The sequence below is a fragment of the Pomacea canaliculata genome, linkage group LG5 (assembly GCF_003073045.1).
Source record: "Pomacea canaliculata isolate SZHN2017 linkage group LG5, ASM307304v1, whole genome shotgun sequence".
Classification (NCBI taxonomy): domain Eukaryota; kingdom Metazoa; phylum Mollusca; class Gastropoda; order Architaenioglossa; family Ampullariidae; genus Pomacea; species Pomacea canaliculata.
Genome location: NC_037594.1, coordinates 10,219,938 through 10,236,835, shown reverse-complemented (window position 1 = coordinate 10,236,835; position 16,898 = coordinate 10,219,938). Strand labels below are relative to the sequence as shown.

General features: G+C 37.6%; 2 protein-coding genes across 3 annotated transcripts; one reads left to right on the top strand and one right to left on the bottom strand.

Moving 5' to 3' along the window:
- Positions 1–7,556: 7,556 nt before the first annotated feature.
- On the bottom strand, positions 7,557–11,038 carry LOC112564315 (probable small nuclear ribonucleoprotein G). Its single transcript, XM_025239033.1, has 5 exons — positions 10,897–11,038; positions 10,600–10,737; positions 9,535–9,557; positions 8,880–9,004; positions 7,557–8,601 (listed from the first exon to the last, which is right to left on the bottom strand). The coding sequence occupies exons 2-5, from the start codon at positions 10,629–10,631 to the stop codon at positions 8,548–8,550; spliced, it is 234 nt and encodes a 77-aa protein (XP_025094818.1). The 5' UTR covers positions 10,632–10,737; positions 10,897–11,038; the 3' UTR covers positions 7,557–8,547.
- Positions 10,859–16,288, top strand: LOC112564314 (nuclear transcription factor Y subunit alpha-like). Of its 2 annotated transcripts, none has more exons than XM_025239032.1 (6): positions 10,859–10,989; positions 12,030–12,191; positions 12,965–13,208; positions 14,181–14,233; positions 14,754–14,876; positions 15,649–16,288. In XM_025239032.1, the coding sequence occupies exons 2-6, from the start codon at positions 12,039–12,041 to the stop codon at positions 15,814–15,816; spliced, it is 741 nt and encodes a 246-aa protein (XP_025094817.1). In that variant the 5' UTR covers positions 10,859–10,989; positions 12,030–12,038; the 3' UTR covers positions 15,817–16,288. The 2 variants fall into 2 exon arrangements, with proteins under 2 accessions (XP_025094817.1, XP_025094816.1); XM_025239031.1 differs by lacking the exon at positions 10,859–10,989 and adding an exon at positions 11,146–11,508.
- Positions 16,289–16,898: the final 610 nt, after the last annotated feature.

Below are 16,898 nucleotides of genomic sequence, written 5' to 3'. Positions count from 1 at the left end.
AAAATGAGGTGCCAAGCAGCTGGCTGCTTCTAAGACTGTCCAAACCATACGCCAAGTTACCAAATATTCTCCAAGAACTAGCACTAGCTTCGCTTCTATTAGTGCGTTCTTCGATCCAGCCCAAATTTATCGTTGCTGTCATACCATAACAGTTAATCCGAAACAAGTTTTGAGTTTGGAAATGTTTTCAATAAGCAAATCGACCAAGAAACCTTCTGATGACGACATCTGTTACCATGGTTGCAGGAGGAATGCTCTTGCAAACATCTTTGAGGACGTTGACGTGGAAGCGTTGTTTAACCTGAGACTTTTAAACGATTGCTGCCGGAGAAGAGAGAGTGTGAATGTTGTCCAGGAAAATCGCCTCACTCATTGTTCGATGAGAAACCAATCTTCACGTTCGCTCGAGAAAGTGTCGATGCCGGAAGCCACGTGCGCACGACATTGAACTCGTTGTGTGCGCGCGCAGCAGGAGCTGCAGATCGTGCAGAGCCACCCAAGAGAGGTCAGCTTCACTCTGCGAGCCACGATCTTGACCTACAGGTCAACAAGTCCTCGACAGAATGGCCAGCTCACATCGATGGAGCCTTCACCAGGTCATCGGCAGAGATGACAGCCTCTACAGCAAGTGGGAGAGCTGGGACCAGATGTTGATTAGGTCTTTCCATGGATGGTCGTGGCTTCTAGGCATTCTGGTATCTGTAGGCATGTATCTTCAGACTTGGATTGTTGTGGTAGTGGTGGTGGTGGCGGAGAACTTCTCGTTGTATCCTTCAGCAGTAGACGTGGCTCATTTGTCTGACGTTCTTTTGCCCTGTGTGTCTTTCGCACCTGCCTGACTCTGAGAAAACAAAATGGACTCACTACCTCGGTGATTGTCAAATGTGACTAATTCTCCAATGTGAGATGAAACATGAAGACAATATCGTGACGAACTGAGCATATGGCAAGTTCATTATTACAGTACCTGCTAACATCAACACAATGAAAAGCATGTCTCTTTATTTCTGGCATTGTTTGTTGCATTAGTTAGACCTGTGCTCTTGTGGAGACCATCTCTGTCGTCTATTGACACTTTCTGATGATCAGCCTTCTAGATGCAGTGGGACCTTCTTCACTGTGCAGTTGTTTTCTTGTCGTTTGAATCCACTGTCAACTGCCTTCGTCTGTGGCTTTAGGCAAAAGGACTTTCTCATGATGAGTCCTTCCCAGGAACAAATTTCCTATAGCCATTAGTTTCTGGCCATTACAAAAATAGCGGAGCAGGAGGAATTGTGACTGAAATAATGTGCAGTCACGTGATCTGTCAATATGCTAACCCTAACTAAACCTAACCCTAAATTATAAACCTAAATAACTCAATACTCCAAATCTCAAGTGACCTAATGTAATTTGACAGTTCCTCCTTTTTTTGTGATGGCCGGTGATTTAAATTTGAGAGGCCAAGTGATGGAGGCGTCGCTCCAGAGATCAATCATACTCACTGGTCGTGCGGACAAGTGATGGCTCGCTGAGAAATGAACCGCCCAGACTACATCTCGACAACTCCGCCAGACGTGTGAGCTCATTGCACTAAGGTCACGTGCTTGATATCGCATATCTCTAGAGGTAAATCCTCTAAACAATTATTTCCTGTATGGTATTATTAATGGCAACTCTTCAATAATTGTTTCAGTCATGTGAAGTGTCAGTGTAGACTGTTATAAAAGTTGCATGTATATAATGTGAATGTGGAACCTCAATACTCCGTGCTCGTGAATATTTATGTGGACAGAATCTGCTGGTTTAATGTTTGATCTTTCTGTCCATCTGCATTCTATGTTAATCTTTGTTAGTTCATAGTTTAGCTTTCTTGTTTTATCTGTACTTTACTTTCCTGTTAGAATTATCTCTATGGTGTAAACATCACATGTGTTTGTCTGATAAAAAAGGCTATAACAAGACAGAAAGAAGAAGGGCAGAAGAGACTTGACTTGAGACTTGTTTATTCATTGTAGGCTGACGCCCAAAACTAAGAGGGAAACAATGGAGACAAATGTAAAAGCTTTAAAGAACTATCTACTAATTAAAACACAAAAAATTTCTCATGACGTGCAACATCTGACCTAGAAGAGAGGTAGACAATGAAGCATACAAAGGACATAAGTGTATCCACCAAATGACACATGACAAATGACTAACATTCTTAATCCAAACTGGCATTAGAATTCTGGAAGTTATCTTTTTGATGATGTCAGTCGTCTTCTTCCTACCTGGCTTCTCCCTGACAGGCGCTACTATTGCTTCTATAGACGCCAGCACCTCCAGTTCCATTTATTATCTGGTGGTTTGTGTTTCGTGACACCTTTCCACAGATGTTGTTGTTAGTCTTCTTCAACCGTTCCTTTCCACAGTGCTACTACTTCTCTCCTGGAAGCCACACTTACTTTCATGTTTAGCACACAATAAGTGAAAATAAATGAATAAACGCAAAAAGAAATTTTAATAAGTGCGAAGTTTTATTTATTCCGCTGAGAAGTCGATGTTCAGCGTTGCATTATATTAAATCTTTTGTTATTAAACTTGTAGATTAATCCCTAATGCTTATCACATACGTCTATAACAAATTATGACCTTTATTGTCAGCGTGTTGTCATCATTCACTATTAATATTGTCTCGTGGGGAAACAAATTAAATTGTGGTAAAGGTGCACTGACTGACAGCTAAGCATCTGCCTCCTGTAGGAAACTTGATGATTAATACAATAATAATACTGACATCAGCTGATCAGCTCACACATCAGAAAGTACATGCACGCACGCATAACTCACGTGTATAAATTATTGATACAAATATGCTCGCTCTCTCTCTCTCACACACACACACAGGTGCGCGTGCCTGCACGTAGACCACTCACTCAGACTTTTCTCTGTACATATTGGCGCACACATACATATTCTGAAACTCACATTCGCGCATACAAGCACACACACACACTTAGACATCTCCATGTGTATATTGACAGACGCACGCGCTTTTCCACGCATGCGCAAACGCCCCTGATTGGGTTCTCCAGTGACCTCTGTTTCTCGCGTCCAGTTAAACGAGAGAGAAGCACAAAAGTGAAGAACAACAGCTTCATCATCAGCAGGCGACTGCACTGGTGATTAGCACACCCAGAGGAACATCTGCCTGTGTCAAACACACTGGCCTGGACACCGGCGTCGGTTGTGATCGATGGCTTTCTATCGTCAGCCTGCGACATCAACAAAAGACTCGTTCAGAAGAGCGGATGGGAAGCAGAGAGATTGATGACATGCAGATGAAGGTCACCAGGAAAGGCCAGGTAGGAGGGGTAGGAGGTAGGGGGGGGGGCTGTTTATTGTCATGCAGATCAAGTCTGGAAAAGCGACATCGTTGACTCTGATAAGTTTCATCTGCAGGAAGTTGCTTGACGTCATCTCCTGTTACACTGTGACCTTTTGCCTGCAGTAGTTACATGGAGAAATAGTGACATCGAAAACAATAGGAATACTAACTGTATTTTATTTTAAATTCCTCCCCACCACACACACCAAATAGAGCAAAAGAGGGAGAATGGGTAGGGGGGAGAGACGGGAAGCATCAGCCCTGTAAACAAATGTCACGTACAGAGAAAGAACAGAGTGCCCGAGACGAAATCTGAACCCTGGACAGCCAACCCGAGCAAAAGAGAGTAATCGCGAATTTCTAGAAGCAAGCTGGCCCTTTGCATGAAGAATCGGCTTAGTCGTTCGTGTGGTTTTCATATAAGTTGATGATGTAGATAAGTTACATATCGCTTGACATCTAGCTCGATGTCGATACTGACACAGTCGTGATGTTCACTTGCTCTTCTACTACAAATCAGAATGCAGCAAAAGTACATAGGTCACTCCCACCATCCCGAGCTCTGTGCTAAGTCTTCAGCAACGGATGCGGGAAGCAAGTGTGTATAATACATATTTAATTATTTCCCGCAAACAATATGAGAGCGGAAAGGGATGGAGCTCAACAATTTAACTCGGAGAACCACTTTTTTTTTCAATAGCTATGCGGGAACAGGAAGACGTTCAATTAAAATTTCGTTGTTTTTTTTTCCTCGCCCTTTCTTGTGGAAAAAGCGGCACAAACAATCATGTCAACAAGGCTGATGGTTGTGAACGAAATGTTAGAGGCTTCAGACAACAACTGTTTCCCCATTGGAATCGGAGAACTCTGACAATAAAGATTTCTGCGATTCAACTGTCGTTAATAATAATCTCGATAATCGTTAGCCAGAACAAAATACTCTGTAAAATCCGGTCTCGGTGGGCTGAACAGTATAAGAAGGAAACACGTGCAGTTGTTCAAAACCAGATTGTGGAAACAACATAGCAAAAACAACTTGGAGTAAGCTAAATTAATGTGACTCTCTGCATACTTTGACTTTTAATTATAATTTATCGTATATTTTTGTCTTCCTATCGTATTTATAGCATATTTATTTTTTAATTTATTAAATTTATTGAGGTTTGTGCCTGTTCAAAATGAAAATCAAAGTTTAGCGGTCAGAAACAAATATAGGCAAATTTTTTACCAAGTCTGGTTAAGTTTTTAAATGATGGCTTTATAAAAACAATTCTTTTCCTAACTTGATCAAACGGTCACACGTTCGCTTGTTATGAACGACCTTTAAGTACAGAAAATTTCGGTGCAGGCATCTTCTGTCATCTAATGCCAACGTTTTCGTTTTTACGGGTGGGAAGAAGGTGATGATCAATTCTAAGATTCATTATGCCCTTCTAGTCAAATTCTGATCACATATGACTACCTTTAGTGTGTTGTTGTTTTTGGTTTTTTTTTTGCTGAATGGAACGTTCGCTAACTTCAGACAGTTTGTCGGGCATATACAATGTTATCACATGGGTGTGGTTTGTTTGCGTGGCCTTTCCTGAAGAGCAAAGTAAACCGACTTCAGACAGTTAATTCATGTCAGAATCCTTCTGTTTCTTAAGTGTCTGAACTCTCTCAGACGAGCTGGGTAAAGACAGACTCAGAAGTATCGGCTTACTCTCCCTCGATCTTTGGGCTTCTTGCACACATCATCTAATAAACAATAATAAAAATAATTATCATCATCCCACACGCTCCTGTAAATTGCGCGCATCGACATCCACGCAAAAAAAAAAAAAACAAACAAACAAACAAACAAACAAACAAACAAACAAACAAAAAACAAATCGTGAAATATCACGCGCGCAAACATGCCTGCTTTTGCATAGTCGACATAACCGCTAATTGATTAAATACACATTGTCCTTCCGCACTTCCAATCACTTTGCCATTTGCCCCTCCCTTGGAACAACAACGAATCGTTCTGATCCCTGAATTTTGCTTGAGCATCACTAGCAGACACACATTATACCGAGGAGAACAGGAGAAATTTTTTTAACACAGAGGAAGCACAATACTCAGGTAGAAACACAATTTAATTGTTTGCTTCCCACGTAAGTTTTTTTCTTAATACATCGCACCTGCCCTCCAACACTTTTACCCCCCGAGAGGATAGCCGTAAGTGCGTGTAGGTGGGGGAGCGCAAAACAAAAGGCAACGGGTGTCTTACTTTCCATGAACCTTCCAGTTCCAGCCATCAATCAAGGTTGAGGCTTTTAAAGGTGAAGTTTTTTGGTGCAGATGGCAAACTAACTGCTCGCGGTCATTCTTTAATCGTATTTTTTTCCAAACAAGAACTGTTCAGATGTTTACATTCTCCCACTTTAAACAGATCAGCAATCTCTGCGATTCTTAGGATTAATGTTTCCAAAAGAACATTTCCATTATCCATACGAGACCGAAGACTACAAAAATCAGGCGTGCAAGAGGAGGGAAGATTACGACTCCCCTCTTGGGTAGCAGGCTAGACTTTCATGGGGAAACATTTCGAAACTTAAAACCACAGAGCAAGGAAAGCAATACAGATAAGTCTCCAAAAAAATACAAAATGTATTAGACAACACTTCAGCGTATACATATGTTTTGCATAGTAATTCTTTTGAACCTCTAAGTAAACCAGAAGCTCAGTAATTTATGAGGAATAAGTAGAAATCCTATTCTTTCTTACAGATTGCTTTGTCTTTAAAGAAGCATCGGAATTCAAACCATGACATTTCACAACACCAGTCAACGATCAACTTATCCTGGAATCTCCTGACCCCACCTCCTATATTGCATGTAACGTGTAGGTGGCATCAACACCAAAGTTATGTCACAACTCAAGGACAACGGTGACTATGACTCATCAATCTGCGTCACAACAAAATAAAAGAAATAGGAGAAAAAAAACAAACAAAAAAACAAAACAAACTCACCCTGGACCTTGATCCTATTACTAACAATTCAGTCTTTCATACCGCAGGCGTGCACAGAGAGGATGGCCGACAATCAATTACGCCTACACAAATGTCGGCATTTGTATTCATTTGTGTTTCTTTCCCATTATCTAGGTACAGTGGTATTTAACGTGGGCACCGCTTCTCTTACCACAACTGGTAACGATGACGATTCCTGTCCTGCCCACTTTACCCCTCTCCTGCTTCCAATTGGACCACCTCGAAGTACAAGTTCTATCGTGAGGAATGTTTTGCCTTTATCGAGACAAGTGAAAGCCTCATTAAGGACATTGATAGTTTTTGTATTAAACTCAGCTAAGTTTTAAATTACAAGAATGTTTTTTCTCGCATTGCTGTTCACTTTTCATTAATCAAACGCTCGGTTTTTTGTTTGTTTGTTTTTGTCACCACTTCTCTCATTTGCAACTATCAACCCGATACTCAATGTTCGATTTAGGCTTTTTCATTTGCTTTATCCAATGATTTTCTTCTGGAGATCGCTCTCCGTACCCTTCCCCCCTCCCCCCCAAGTCTATCTGAGACTGAATTCCACCCTTTTTCCTCAATTTTTGTTTGTGTACCAACATATGTTCACATGGAAACATGACATTTGCAGCCACATAACCATACGAAGCATTTTATTTCGGCAACCATCACCTCATTCTGCCCGATATTTTTCCCCCATAAGCGATGTGACCACTTGTCCTGGGATAAATGGTAACCCTCTTACCATTGTGGGAAATGCCAGTTGGTATTTTAAATATTTCAAAACGACCTGAAACCTCCTCGCCCGGTACTTAGTCCAAGGGAAATAACTAGGAAGGCGATGCTTTTCATTTTTTCAGCTTGCAGCACGGCGGTGTATAGGTGGACTGCTGGAGGGCCCCCCCTTCCGGCCACAGAACTGTCAACCATAATTATAAGACAAAAAAAAAAACCCCAAGCTTTTTACGTGCATTAAAAATTGAATTATCTCAAGTACAAAACTTCACTCATTCCTATTTAACAAAATTATTTTGATTAAGAAATGCTCTTTAAAGTTATCATGGTTGATTTTGTAGATTTATAAGTATGACTGCAACATACCTTTGACAATAAGATGGTGCAATATTGGCAGATCTAGATTACACCGCAAGTTCTACTTCAACTGTGATCAAAAGTCATGAACAGAAAAACTATTAAGACTATTCACACAAAAATTCAGTTTAATCTCTTTCTTGTTTACAAGGTTCTCTCATATTACTTCTTTATAAAGGAAATTATAAATCAATCTGCAATTTGTTGAGATCACAAGAAACTAAGAAATTTTCAGGACAAAAGCTGATGCTATTTTAAATAACCATTCATTGACTTCAAGGAAAACCTTGTCTTTCAGGACTTTTGCTATGGGTTAGTTCCAAGACATTCGCAGCGTGCAACTGTTGTGGTAAATTGGATACAGAGCTTACTCAGGATATTCTTACACAGAAACATCACACCAGCAATCCTCAGGACAAATTGTATTAGGATGCATATAACACTGCCAATCCACTTATTGAAAACATCAATCCCAAATGTAGAACCTACATTCTAGCCACAGAGGTATACATCTTTAGGGTGAGGTCGGGTGGGGTGATGGTGGAAGTACACTACAAGCTTCAAAGCAAAACTGTAAATTTGCAAAACATTTTTTTTTTTGTGGAATTAACTTTAGAACGTAATTGCAATTTTAATGAGAAAACTTGAAGGTAACTTTTCAAAAAAAAAAATTTAAAAAAAAAGGTGGGGGGGGGGGAGACTGTGTACAGGCAGAATTGCATCTGTCACTTCTGAAATCAATTTTTTTTAAATATTTTTGAGATTCTCTGCTCTACCTGGTATAAATAAGATTTTCATTATTGCATGACAGAATTATGTATCCATGTCTTTTAAATGTTATTTTTATTGTCTTTAAACATGACTACCCCCACACACACACCAAAAAAAAAAAAAAAAAATCATGGAGACTCTTTATTTACAAAGATAAATGTTAAATGCTGCCAACATATTCAATACTCACTCTGTATAACAAACAAGTTGCTTTTACAGTTTCACACATTTCCTACATCCATAAAATGAAGGCTCTCTGACAATGCAGACAGGTGATAACATACACAATGAGAAAATCAAATGAAAGAAAATGATTTTTAAGTGGCTTCATTATCCTACTCTGTCAAGAGCTTCTAGCAAAACAATGCTGTTTCCACGAACAACCTGCAAAACAAACCAAAACAAAATGGATTCTTAATGCTGAATGACTGATTTAAACAATCCACAACTTTTTTTTTTTGTTGTTGAAAAAATAACTCTTTGCAGTTATCTCAGGCTGGCATTAATAGCTGTTTGAGTAGCATAAGTCTAACACACAAGTTTTAAATTAAAACAATCTGAAGCTGAATGGGCTTCATTGTGAGTGCATATACATGCATCAAAATTTTAAAGAAAAATTAAAAAGGGATGGGGACAGAAAAATTATACAAAAATATACTGACCACCATGCCTATGGAACGTCGCTCCCCAGATTTTGTCTCCTCAGTGCTCTCATCCACTACAAGGTTCATAAAGGGATCAAATCCTCGAAGGATTCCAGTCACAGATCGCCCTCCATTCAACTTCACTGTAATGACACAGTACATTCATGTTAACTAAAATTATAATGGCAATAATGAACAAAAAAGAAGTTGAAGTTTTAGATGTTTCTTGGCTGGTCTAAATGACAAGACGAGGGTTACTTATGCCAAGCTGCACTGATATAATATTGCTATATGTGATTTAAACTGAAGGCAGACATTTTTAAGCACAGCTAAAAGTTAAAAACAAGTCAGTTTTCAAATGACTGAGGTTAGTTCACCATCAGATACTCATTTCCAGAATTCTGTTAGTAAAATATAAATGGTATTTAACAGCATTACTGTTTACTGAAGTGGAGACTATAGTCTTGTGAATAGTGTGAGCATCTTCGTCTGACAGGCTTAGAACATCAGTTTGGTACAAGTAAAATAAAATGAATATGACAGAGGAGTAAATGAATTCATGTGCTTGTAGTTAAGAAAATGATTTTTTTTAAAAATGGCTTTGTCAAGCATGCCTTGAATAGTGTTTTGTAACAATGGACAATTTGTCCAGGTCTCTCCCCTCCTTACTTACATGTAAGCCTCTTCTCCATGTATCTGAAAATAAAAAAGCCAGCACTTTTATACCAGATCTTCTGCAGCCACACCTAGTCACCTACCAGTACTATAAAAAATATCACAGCAGCATATTATACAAATCTATTCTAATTGCAGCTATGAACTTCTATATGTCTATCAACTTAGTGTGTCAGTCTCTGTCTATACTGTCTGCTTTGTATGTGCAACCCAATCCCAGTAATCTCATGGAGTAACATTTAATTTTGACAAGATTCAAACTTCTGTTTCCGATAACATCTAAAACCCACTTTAGATGTGTTTTATCACATTGTTGCAAAATCATATATTTATTCCTTGTTACTCCTCGAGGAAAATAGGGCAGCAACAATATATTCATTACTACTAATAAAAGTATGTATCCACACATGCTTAATTGTTGACAGCTCAATTGCATAAGTTTCAAAGCACATAACTTTATTAAGAAGTATTCCACTTTGAATGGAGAAGTTCTTTTACAAGAACATAAATGTTCTTCCGCAGATAATTTTAAAATAAACTACGTCATGTCGATCAGCAACAAACATTTCAGTACATCCAGAATGTGTTTAAATTCCGCTAATTGCAATCAATCCCACAACTTTCTACCACTAAACATCAATGAAATGAGACAGATAAACTGTGAATACATTGTGCATTTCAAAAGTAAACAAGTCACCAAATCCTTTCGTCTTATTTGGACCGTGTGTTTACAGTATTAACCAATGTTAATCACGCAGTGTTATGACAAACTGTAAACAAGTAAACGCTTCCCTTTCTTCTTGAAGAACGTTTCTACACGCTAAAGTATTGTTACCCCGACACTCTGGTTTTAAAAGTGGACGTTCATGAAATTACTCTAAAACATTCTGGTGCATAAACTGGGTACATAGTTTTAAAAATAAACGTAGCGCGTATTCCACCGGAAGTTCATATTACATAGCTTATATCTTTACCTTGCCTTAAGGAAACTATTGACTCTGCATCGAATCTAGCCAAAACTAAATATTGGAATAAATTTTCTCAGTATCGAGATAAAACTTACTTCTTCAGTTCTGGTGGATGGGCTTTACTCATGATGATATTTGTTGATTAGAAGCAAGAATCTCTCTCACTCAAACACGCTCACTTGATGTGGTGTGACCTTGACCTCAACAATAACTCATCACAACCCCAGTCAGAGCTAGAAAGAAGACGATGAGTCACTGTAAAGTATTTAATTGACAAAATAATTTGATATATTATGTGTAAACATTTTAAACTTAAATACTGTTTCGCGTTAAAAAAAGTAACCGTGACGTCATCAACTTTTATCCTTTGTAACTCAGCGCCATTTTCTTACATGATCTTCCGTGTTGGACTTCCCGGTCAGATTTATCGTCTTTTGCGTTACGAAAGAGACTTCTTAGATCGAAAGGAACCGTGATTCCACCAAGTAAGATATACTTTTTAGTTATTACAAAATGCAGAGTCTTTTAGAGAAAGAAACTCTTTCACCCAATAGTTCTTCAGGTTCAGAAATCGGCCATCGCTGGTTGGTTCTCTGATTCTGTTATCCTGTTGGCCCAAATCATCTTGATGGGAAAGTGTTGTTCGACTTCATTGGTCATCTATGATAGCTCATTTACTTGAACTTTTCTTCGGACATGATCATACCTCTTTCAGTCACCATCGACTTCCGTATCGAGCATTTACTTTCGATGCTAACGTGCATCGCTGCTTGGGAACTGCTAAGAAAAAAAATGCTAGTTGTCTGCCAAAGGCTCATTAACACGAACACCATCATAGCCATAAGTGGTATTCCAATGAGCTTTAGAATTTCCTCCGTGTCTTCCTGGCAGTAATATAACGATGTGATAATAGTGCAAGACAGCATTCACGATGTAACACTTTCTTCCACCCTCCATCACAAGCAGAAACTTAAGACCCCATTTAAGTTTACACCTGACAAATGGTACATAACCTTTGCGGTAATGTTGATATTTTAACTGTAAAATCACAGATGTAAATGCATAACATCCGTGGCGAAACACTCCCAAATTAAAACAAATATTAGTAAATTTCCAGCAGAGGCTGTTGGCTAAGGTCTCTTTTCATTTTGGAACTAACTTAGCTAACATCAGCAAATACACAGATATTGAAAGGGTATTCATGATGGATGGGTGAAGTAGTTTTATGAAAAGATAAACTGTGCAGTTATGGGCATGTAAAAACTATTTTGTGTGTAATTAAAAGTTTACACAAGTATTACTTTCCTGCATAAGAGTAATAATAATTAAAAAGTAATAGACTTAAGCAATCCTTTCCTTTACAATGTTAGCTTCAAGCACAGTATAGTGACAAGGCATGGAAGAAAGAAACTAAGAAAATATTTTGTGCCCCATGTGAAAACCTTGTTGAAGAAAAGTAAAATGCTTATTTATTTTTATGTATTATCTTGTGATATGGAACTTGTTATATCTGAAATGTTCACAGATCAGATACATGGCAGAGGAGCAGATCACTGTGTATGATGCAGAGACACAGCAGCCAGTGACTGTAACAGTAAATACATCTGGAGATAATGGTTCTGTGCAAACCATCCAGTACATCACTTCAGATGGGCAGGTTGCCCAGTTACAGTCTGATGTACTACAGGTAAATATATTGAAGGCAATGGGTCGGCTTTATTTGAAAATGGAAGGAATAGCATAATCCTTATCTTTGCTTTCAATACTGTAATAATTTTGTCTCTTTTGAAGGGCTTTTTTTCAAACTTAACCAATGTGTCTTGTTGTTTTATATGTTAATCATTTTGTTGACTTATATTATTTTGACCTGTAGAGGTAATTTAATGATGGCACAATTGCCTTGATAGTGAAACAGTTAAAGTACTTGTCTTCAATAAGATTTTGTGCTTCTGATTCAGATCTTGTCTCAGGCATGCTGTTCCTTCTCTGCACATGATGCTGAGCTAGCAGCTAAGGCTAGATCACCACAAAGCAGACAGCCCTGTAAATAGATGCCACGTGCAGAGAAGGAACACTATACCTGAGACGAGCTCTGAACCTAGGGCAGCCAGTCCTCACTATATTGGTGACAGGCACTAACCGGTGTACCATGGAATGGCCCTCAGGTTAAAGGGGGGAAAAGTACCTGGCTATTAAAGACTAAAGAGTGATGAAGACCATTATGAGGCTAGGAATGGGCTTGATTGTTTGTTTGTTTTGTTTTTATTTGCTTGACCTGCCTTGTATAAATTTATATTAGTTGATTTACATCACCAGTAGTTAACATTTTATGACCAGATATTTGCCCAAGCTATACACAAATACACATGGAAGTGGGAGCTTACTACCAGCTGAGTATAACAATGTCATTTGTATTTAGCCCCAACTGAAATAATTTGCCTTTGCACTTGTCACAAACAGGCAACTGCTGCTACAGTCATGTCTGATGCATCCATGCCGATGGTGGTAGGCAGTGTGGGCAGCATTGGGCAGCAAGGAACAACAGTTTTGCAACCACAGACTGCTGCCCAGCCAGCATCTGGCACCACCACAGTCAACACAGCCAGCCTGCCACAGATGCTGTTCCTCAATCAGGTGACCATCAATGGCCAGACATCCTTTGTGCTGGTTGATGCTAACAACAAACCTGTTCAGCTTCCACAAGGTGAGTGTTATGAATGCATCTTTCAGCTTGGCTTGAGATTGTTACATAACCTTTTTTAAATATTTAGAATATGATGCATTTCTGTCTTTAAACATAATACACAGAACTTAATTCACCACTTCTGATTTATAATGTAATGCACTGATCTTTATAAAGCACTTCTCTTTGAATTGGTTACAAATGTCATGTTCAGAACTTAATCCACTGCTTCTCTACTGACTGATTATTAACTTATCTCTGTCTCTAGAACCTTTTAAACTTAAGAGATAGAATGTAGAAAAAGAATAGCTAGATTGACAAATAAATGAATTTTATTAACATTAGGCACAAAATACAGTTCAATCATACAATTGCCTTATACAGAGCTTGAGTACATATATAAGAAAGTAAATATGAGAGTTTTATACAGCAAAAGGAAAACTTAATAATGAGAATAAAGATAAGGTATAAACCAATGACATTACTTATCATAACTATCACAGATAATTTTTATAAATTGGAAGATTTTCTAATTACATAATTTTCTTGCAGAGCAGAAGAGACTATTCATTTTAACTACATTAGGATATTTAAAATAAATTCAGGAATTAATCTTTTTCTTTCAGTCTTGAAGTAATCGCAGACTAGAATACATGTATAGTGAAACTGATTTCAATAGGTGAAGGGCAGAGGTATTAACCAGAAGAAGTATTACAAAAGCTTCTCCTTAAGAATTCATTCTGGATTATTCTCATAAAAGTTGTTGAGTTATTATTCTCTCTTGGTAATTCCACAGTCTTGAAGACCATTTCATGAAACTCTTCTAGTACTTGTACAGCTTGGCTAAACTTTCCTTTAGTTCATCTGGGTTTGGAAGAACACACACATTTACCTGTTATTGATGCACCACACTTTGCTAAAAAAACTGGTATTTATATAGTGTTATAAACATTAATTTCAATTATATGTTTAGCATCAGGCATTGTATTTCAGGAATCCAGGTGATCAACTTGCCAACACCCCAAGTAGGCCAGCAGCTACCAGTTGTAAGTTGTTGATTTAGAAAGTAACCTTTGTAAGCAAGACTTATTTTTCAAAATAAATTTGACCACAATGTAATTTTGTTTCAACATCTAAACAATGCTAAATGAGTGGTGTGTTAAGTTTTGAAATTCTTAAAAAATATAGTTCGGTATCAAATCCCCAAAATATTTGTTAATTTTCTCTTTATTCAAACATCTCTGTGGCAGTTTATTAGAAATCATCAGTACAAATTATAAAAAATACTGGACTGAAAGTATGTGCATGATCATATTAAAGATAATTTTAAAAAATGTAATTTGTTGTGTGATGTACAGTTTTCATTAGAGGCAGCACTAGCAATTAGTAAAGTCACTTTTGTTTTGATCAGGTGCATACAAGTATGTATGCAGAAACAAAATGATGTTAGTTGGATGCTGCCCTTATTTTAAATGAACAGGTTGTCTTTTGCATTATCCTACAATTTTTAAAAAATCTTTTTGCTGCATTGTCATTTGTATTTTCTTTTCAACAAATTTTCTGTAGCCTGGAGCAGAGACAGGTGATGAACCTCTGTATGTAAATGCCAAGCAGTATCATCGGATACTTAAGCGCAGGCAAGCGCGTGCAAAACTTGAAGCTTCAGGCAAAATTCCTAAAGAGAGACAGGTAAGTTAAATGTGCTTTAGTACATCACTTTCATGGGTGTCTTGCTGTAGTGAATGCTTCAGTTCTGTTTGGGACATCATTTTCAATCAAAAATTGTTATTTAATACAAAAATTTGACAAATTATATGATATTATAATTTGGAAGCAATATTCATTTGAAATATCATCAACCAATCCCTTCCAAAAAACAAAAATGAAAGTATAATTATGTGAAAGTATAATTCACATAAAATTTTGTAGAGGGTCTGAACATTTTGTTTAAACTCGTCTTAATCATCTCTAATACTCCTCTACATGTAACTTTTCTGCACGTGATCAGACTAGTTATTCCCTAAGCTGTTTTAGGTTGTTGGGGAGTGCTGTGTTAGAGACCAGGCTTTCTTGAGGCCTTCCTCCACCCCCTTCCCCCACTTTCAAACAAATTTTGTTGGATTGAGTGATGCTTACTTGTAATATAGGATTTTTGACAAATCCACCTAGGTTCATATCCAGTTCTTTGTACTTGTAATAGTCTGTACTCTTTACTGAAAAGGTTTCTAAAGATGACACAGTTATTTCTTGGAAATATAAAATAGTGTCAGCTTTCTTTATACAAAGCATCAAGTTGTAAGTGTGCAAAGTGGGAGCATTTGTGACTTTTTTGTGCCATCAATAAGCTGGAGAAATCTACTAACTTTACAGTGGACTGACAAAAATACTTACTATAACAGCAGCCGAGTTGCCAGTGCACAGACGTCGCTATCTGCTAACAGAAGTAATTGTATCTTTTCAGAAATACCTCTATGAATCAAGACATCGACATGCAATGAACAGACAGAGAGGAAACGGAGGAGTGTTTGTGGGAAACACAGGGAAGGATGGAAAAGGCATGTTGAAAACAGAATTGGGAATGCACTCTGATGGTCAAGCTGGAAGTATACTTTCTTCACTTACAACATGAGCTTTTGCAATGGAAGCACCAGTGTAATGACTCTACTTCCCCACCCTACTTCCATCCAGAAAAATTTTCAGAATGGCATCTATCTCAAAGAAATGACTGTTTTTGTAAATATGTTTGCGTGTCAAAAGAGAGTGTGTGTTGGGAATTAAGGAGCTTGTATGAGAGTAGATGTAAGCATGTTATCTTGTGAGAAATAAATTCTTACAAATATGTTTGTCAAAGAGAGTGTGTTGTGTATGGGCAGACATTTTTAAAGCTTGTATGAGAGTAGATGTAAGCATGTTATTTTGTAAGAAATAAATTCTTAATAAGCATCAGGACTGATGTGGCTTGTTTTTTAATTATTGGAAAATGAGCTTTAAGACTTAACTGTAACATGATGCATATGTTGACATTTTTTTGCCTGCTGCAATTTATGGCATCCAGATTAAAGTACTTGTTCTCTGATTTGAGGACATGAATGTGAAGCCTGTTTAAATTTTGTTTTGCAGATTGAAAGTATTCTCCACTACTAAATATTGGCTGCATAGCTATGTCAAAAGCAGTTTATTGTAGGAAGAACTAATTGTCTGTAGATTGTTTTCGAGTGCCTCAGACAGATATGGAAGAAATTAATCTTTATAATTTGTTAACTTTAACGTATTTCTGCAGGAAAAAGCAATCATAGTAAAAACCAGTTAATCACTTGTTTCACAAAAATCTGAAATATTAAAAGAGAAATAAATATTTATATCTATAGTATGTAGAAATAGTGAAAACTGAAAGTGAGAAACATTTGATTCCCCAGATATAGTTCACTTCCTCTCCTTAATTAAAACCATGTTTTTTTCACTGTCTCATGAAGATTTGTAACCACTTTGAAGAAAACTTTCTTTAATGACTTCTCTACAAATTTAAATAGGATTAGGTCTGTATTGTTGGTTTTTCTTATGTGTGAAGTATTTTCAGCATATATTATTATTGCTAGGCAATTATCAGCAATTGCTGATAAAAAGGTGAAGACCCTTAGCCTGATGGCCATAGAGGTTCACTGCTTGGAGAAGGCAGAGTGCTTCACTTGTCTTTGCTTTATTCTATACAGA

Bases quoted from the DNA above. Each gene is read 5' to 3' on its own strand.
- LOC112564314 (XM_025239031.1), top strand. The intron at 13,209-14,180 runs GTGAGTGTTATG...ATTGTATTTCAG, and splicing joins ACCTGTTCAGCTTCCACAAG to GAATCCAGGTGATCAACTTG. The intron at 14,234-14,753 runs GTAAGTTGTTGA...AATTTTCTGTAG, and splicing joins TAGGCCAGCAGCTACCAGTT to CCTGGAGCAGAGACAGGTGA.
- LOC112564315 (XM_025239033.1), bottom strand. From the start codon at position 10,631: ATGAGTAAAGCCCATCCACCAGAACTGAAGAA. The intron at 9,558-10,599 runs GTAAGTTTTATC...TTTTATTTTCAG, and splicing joins CATCCACCAGAACTGAAGAA to ATACATGGAGAAGAGGCTTA. The intron at 9,005-9,534 runs GTAAGTAAGGAG...GTGTCATTACAG, and splicing joins CATGGAGAAGAGGCTTACAT to TGAAGTTGAATGGAGGGCGA.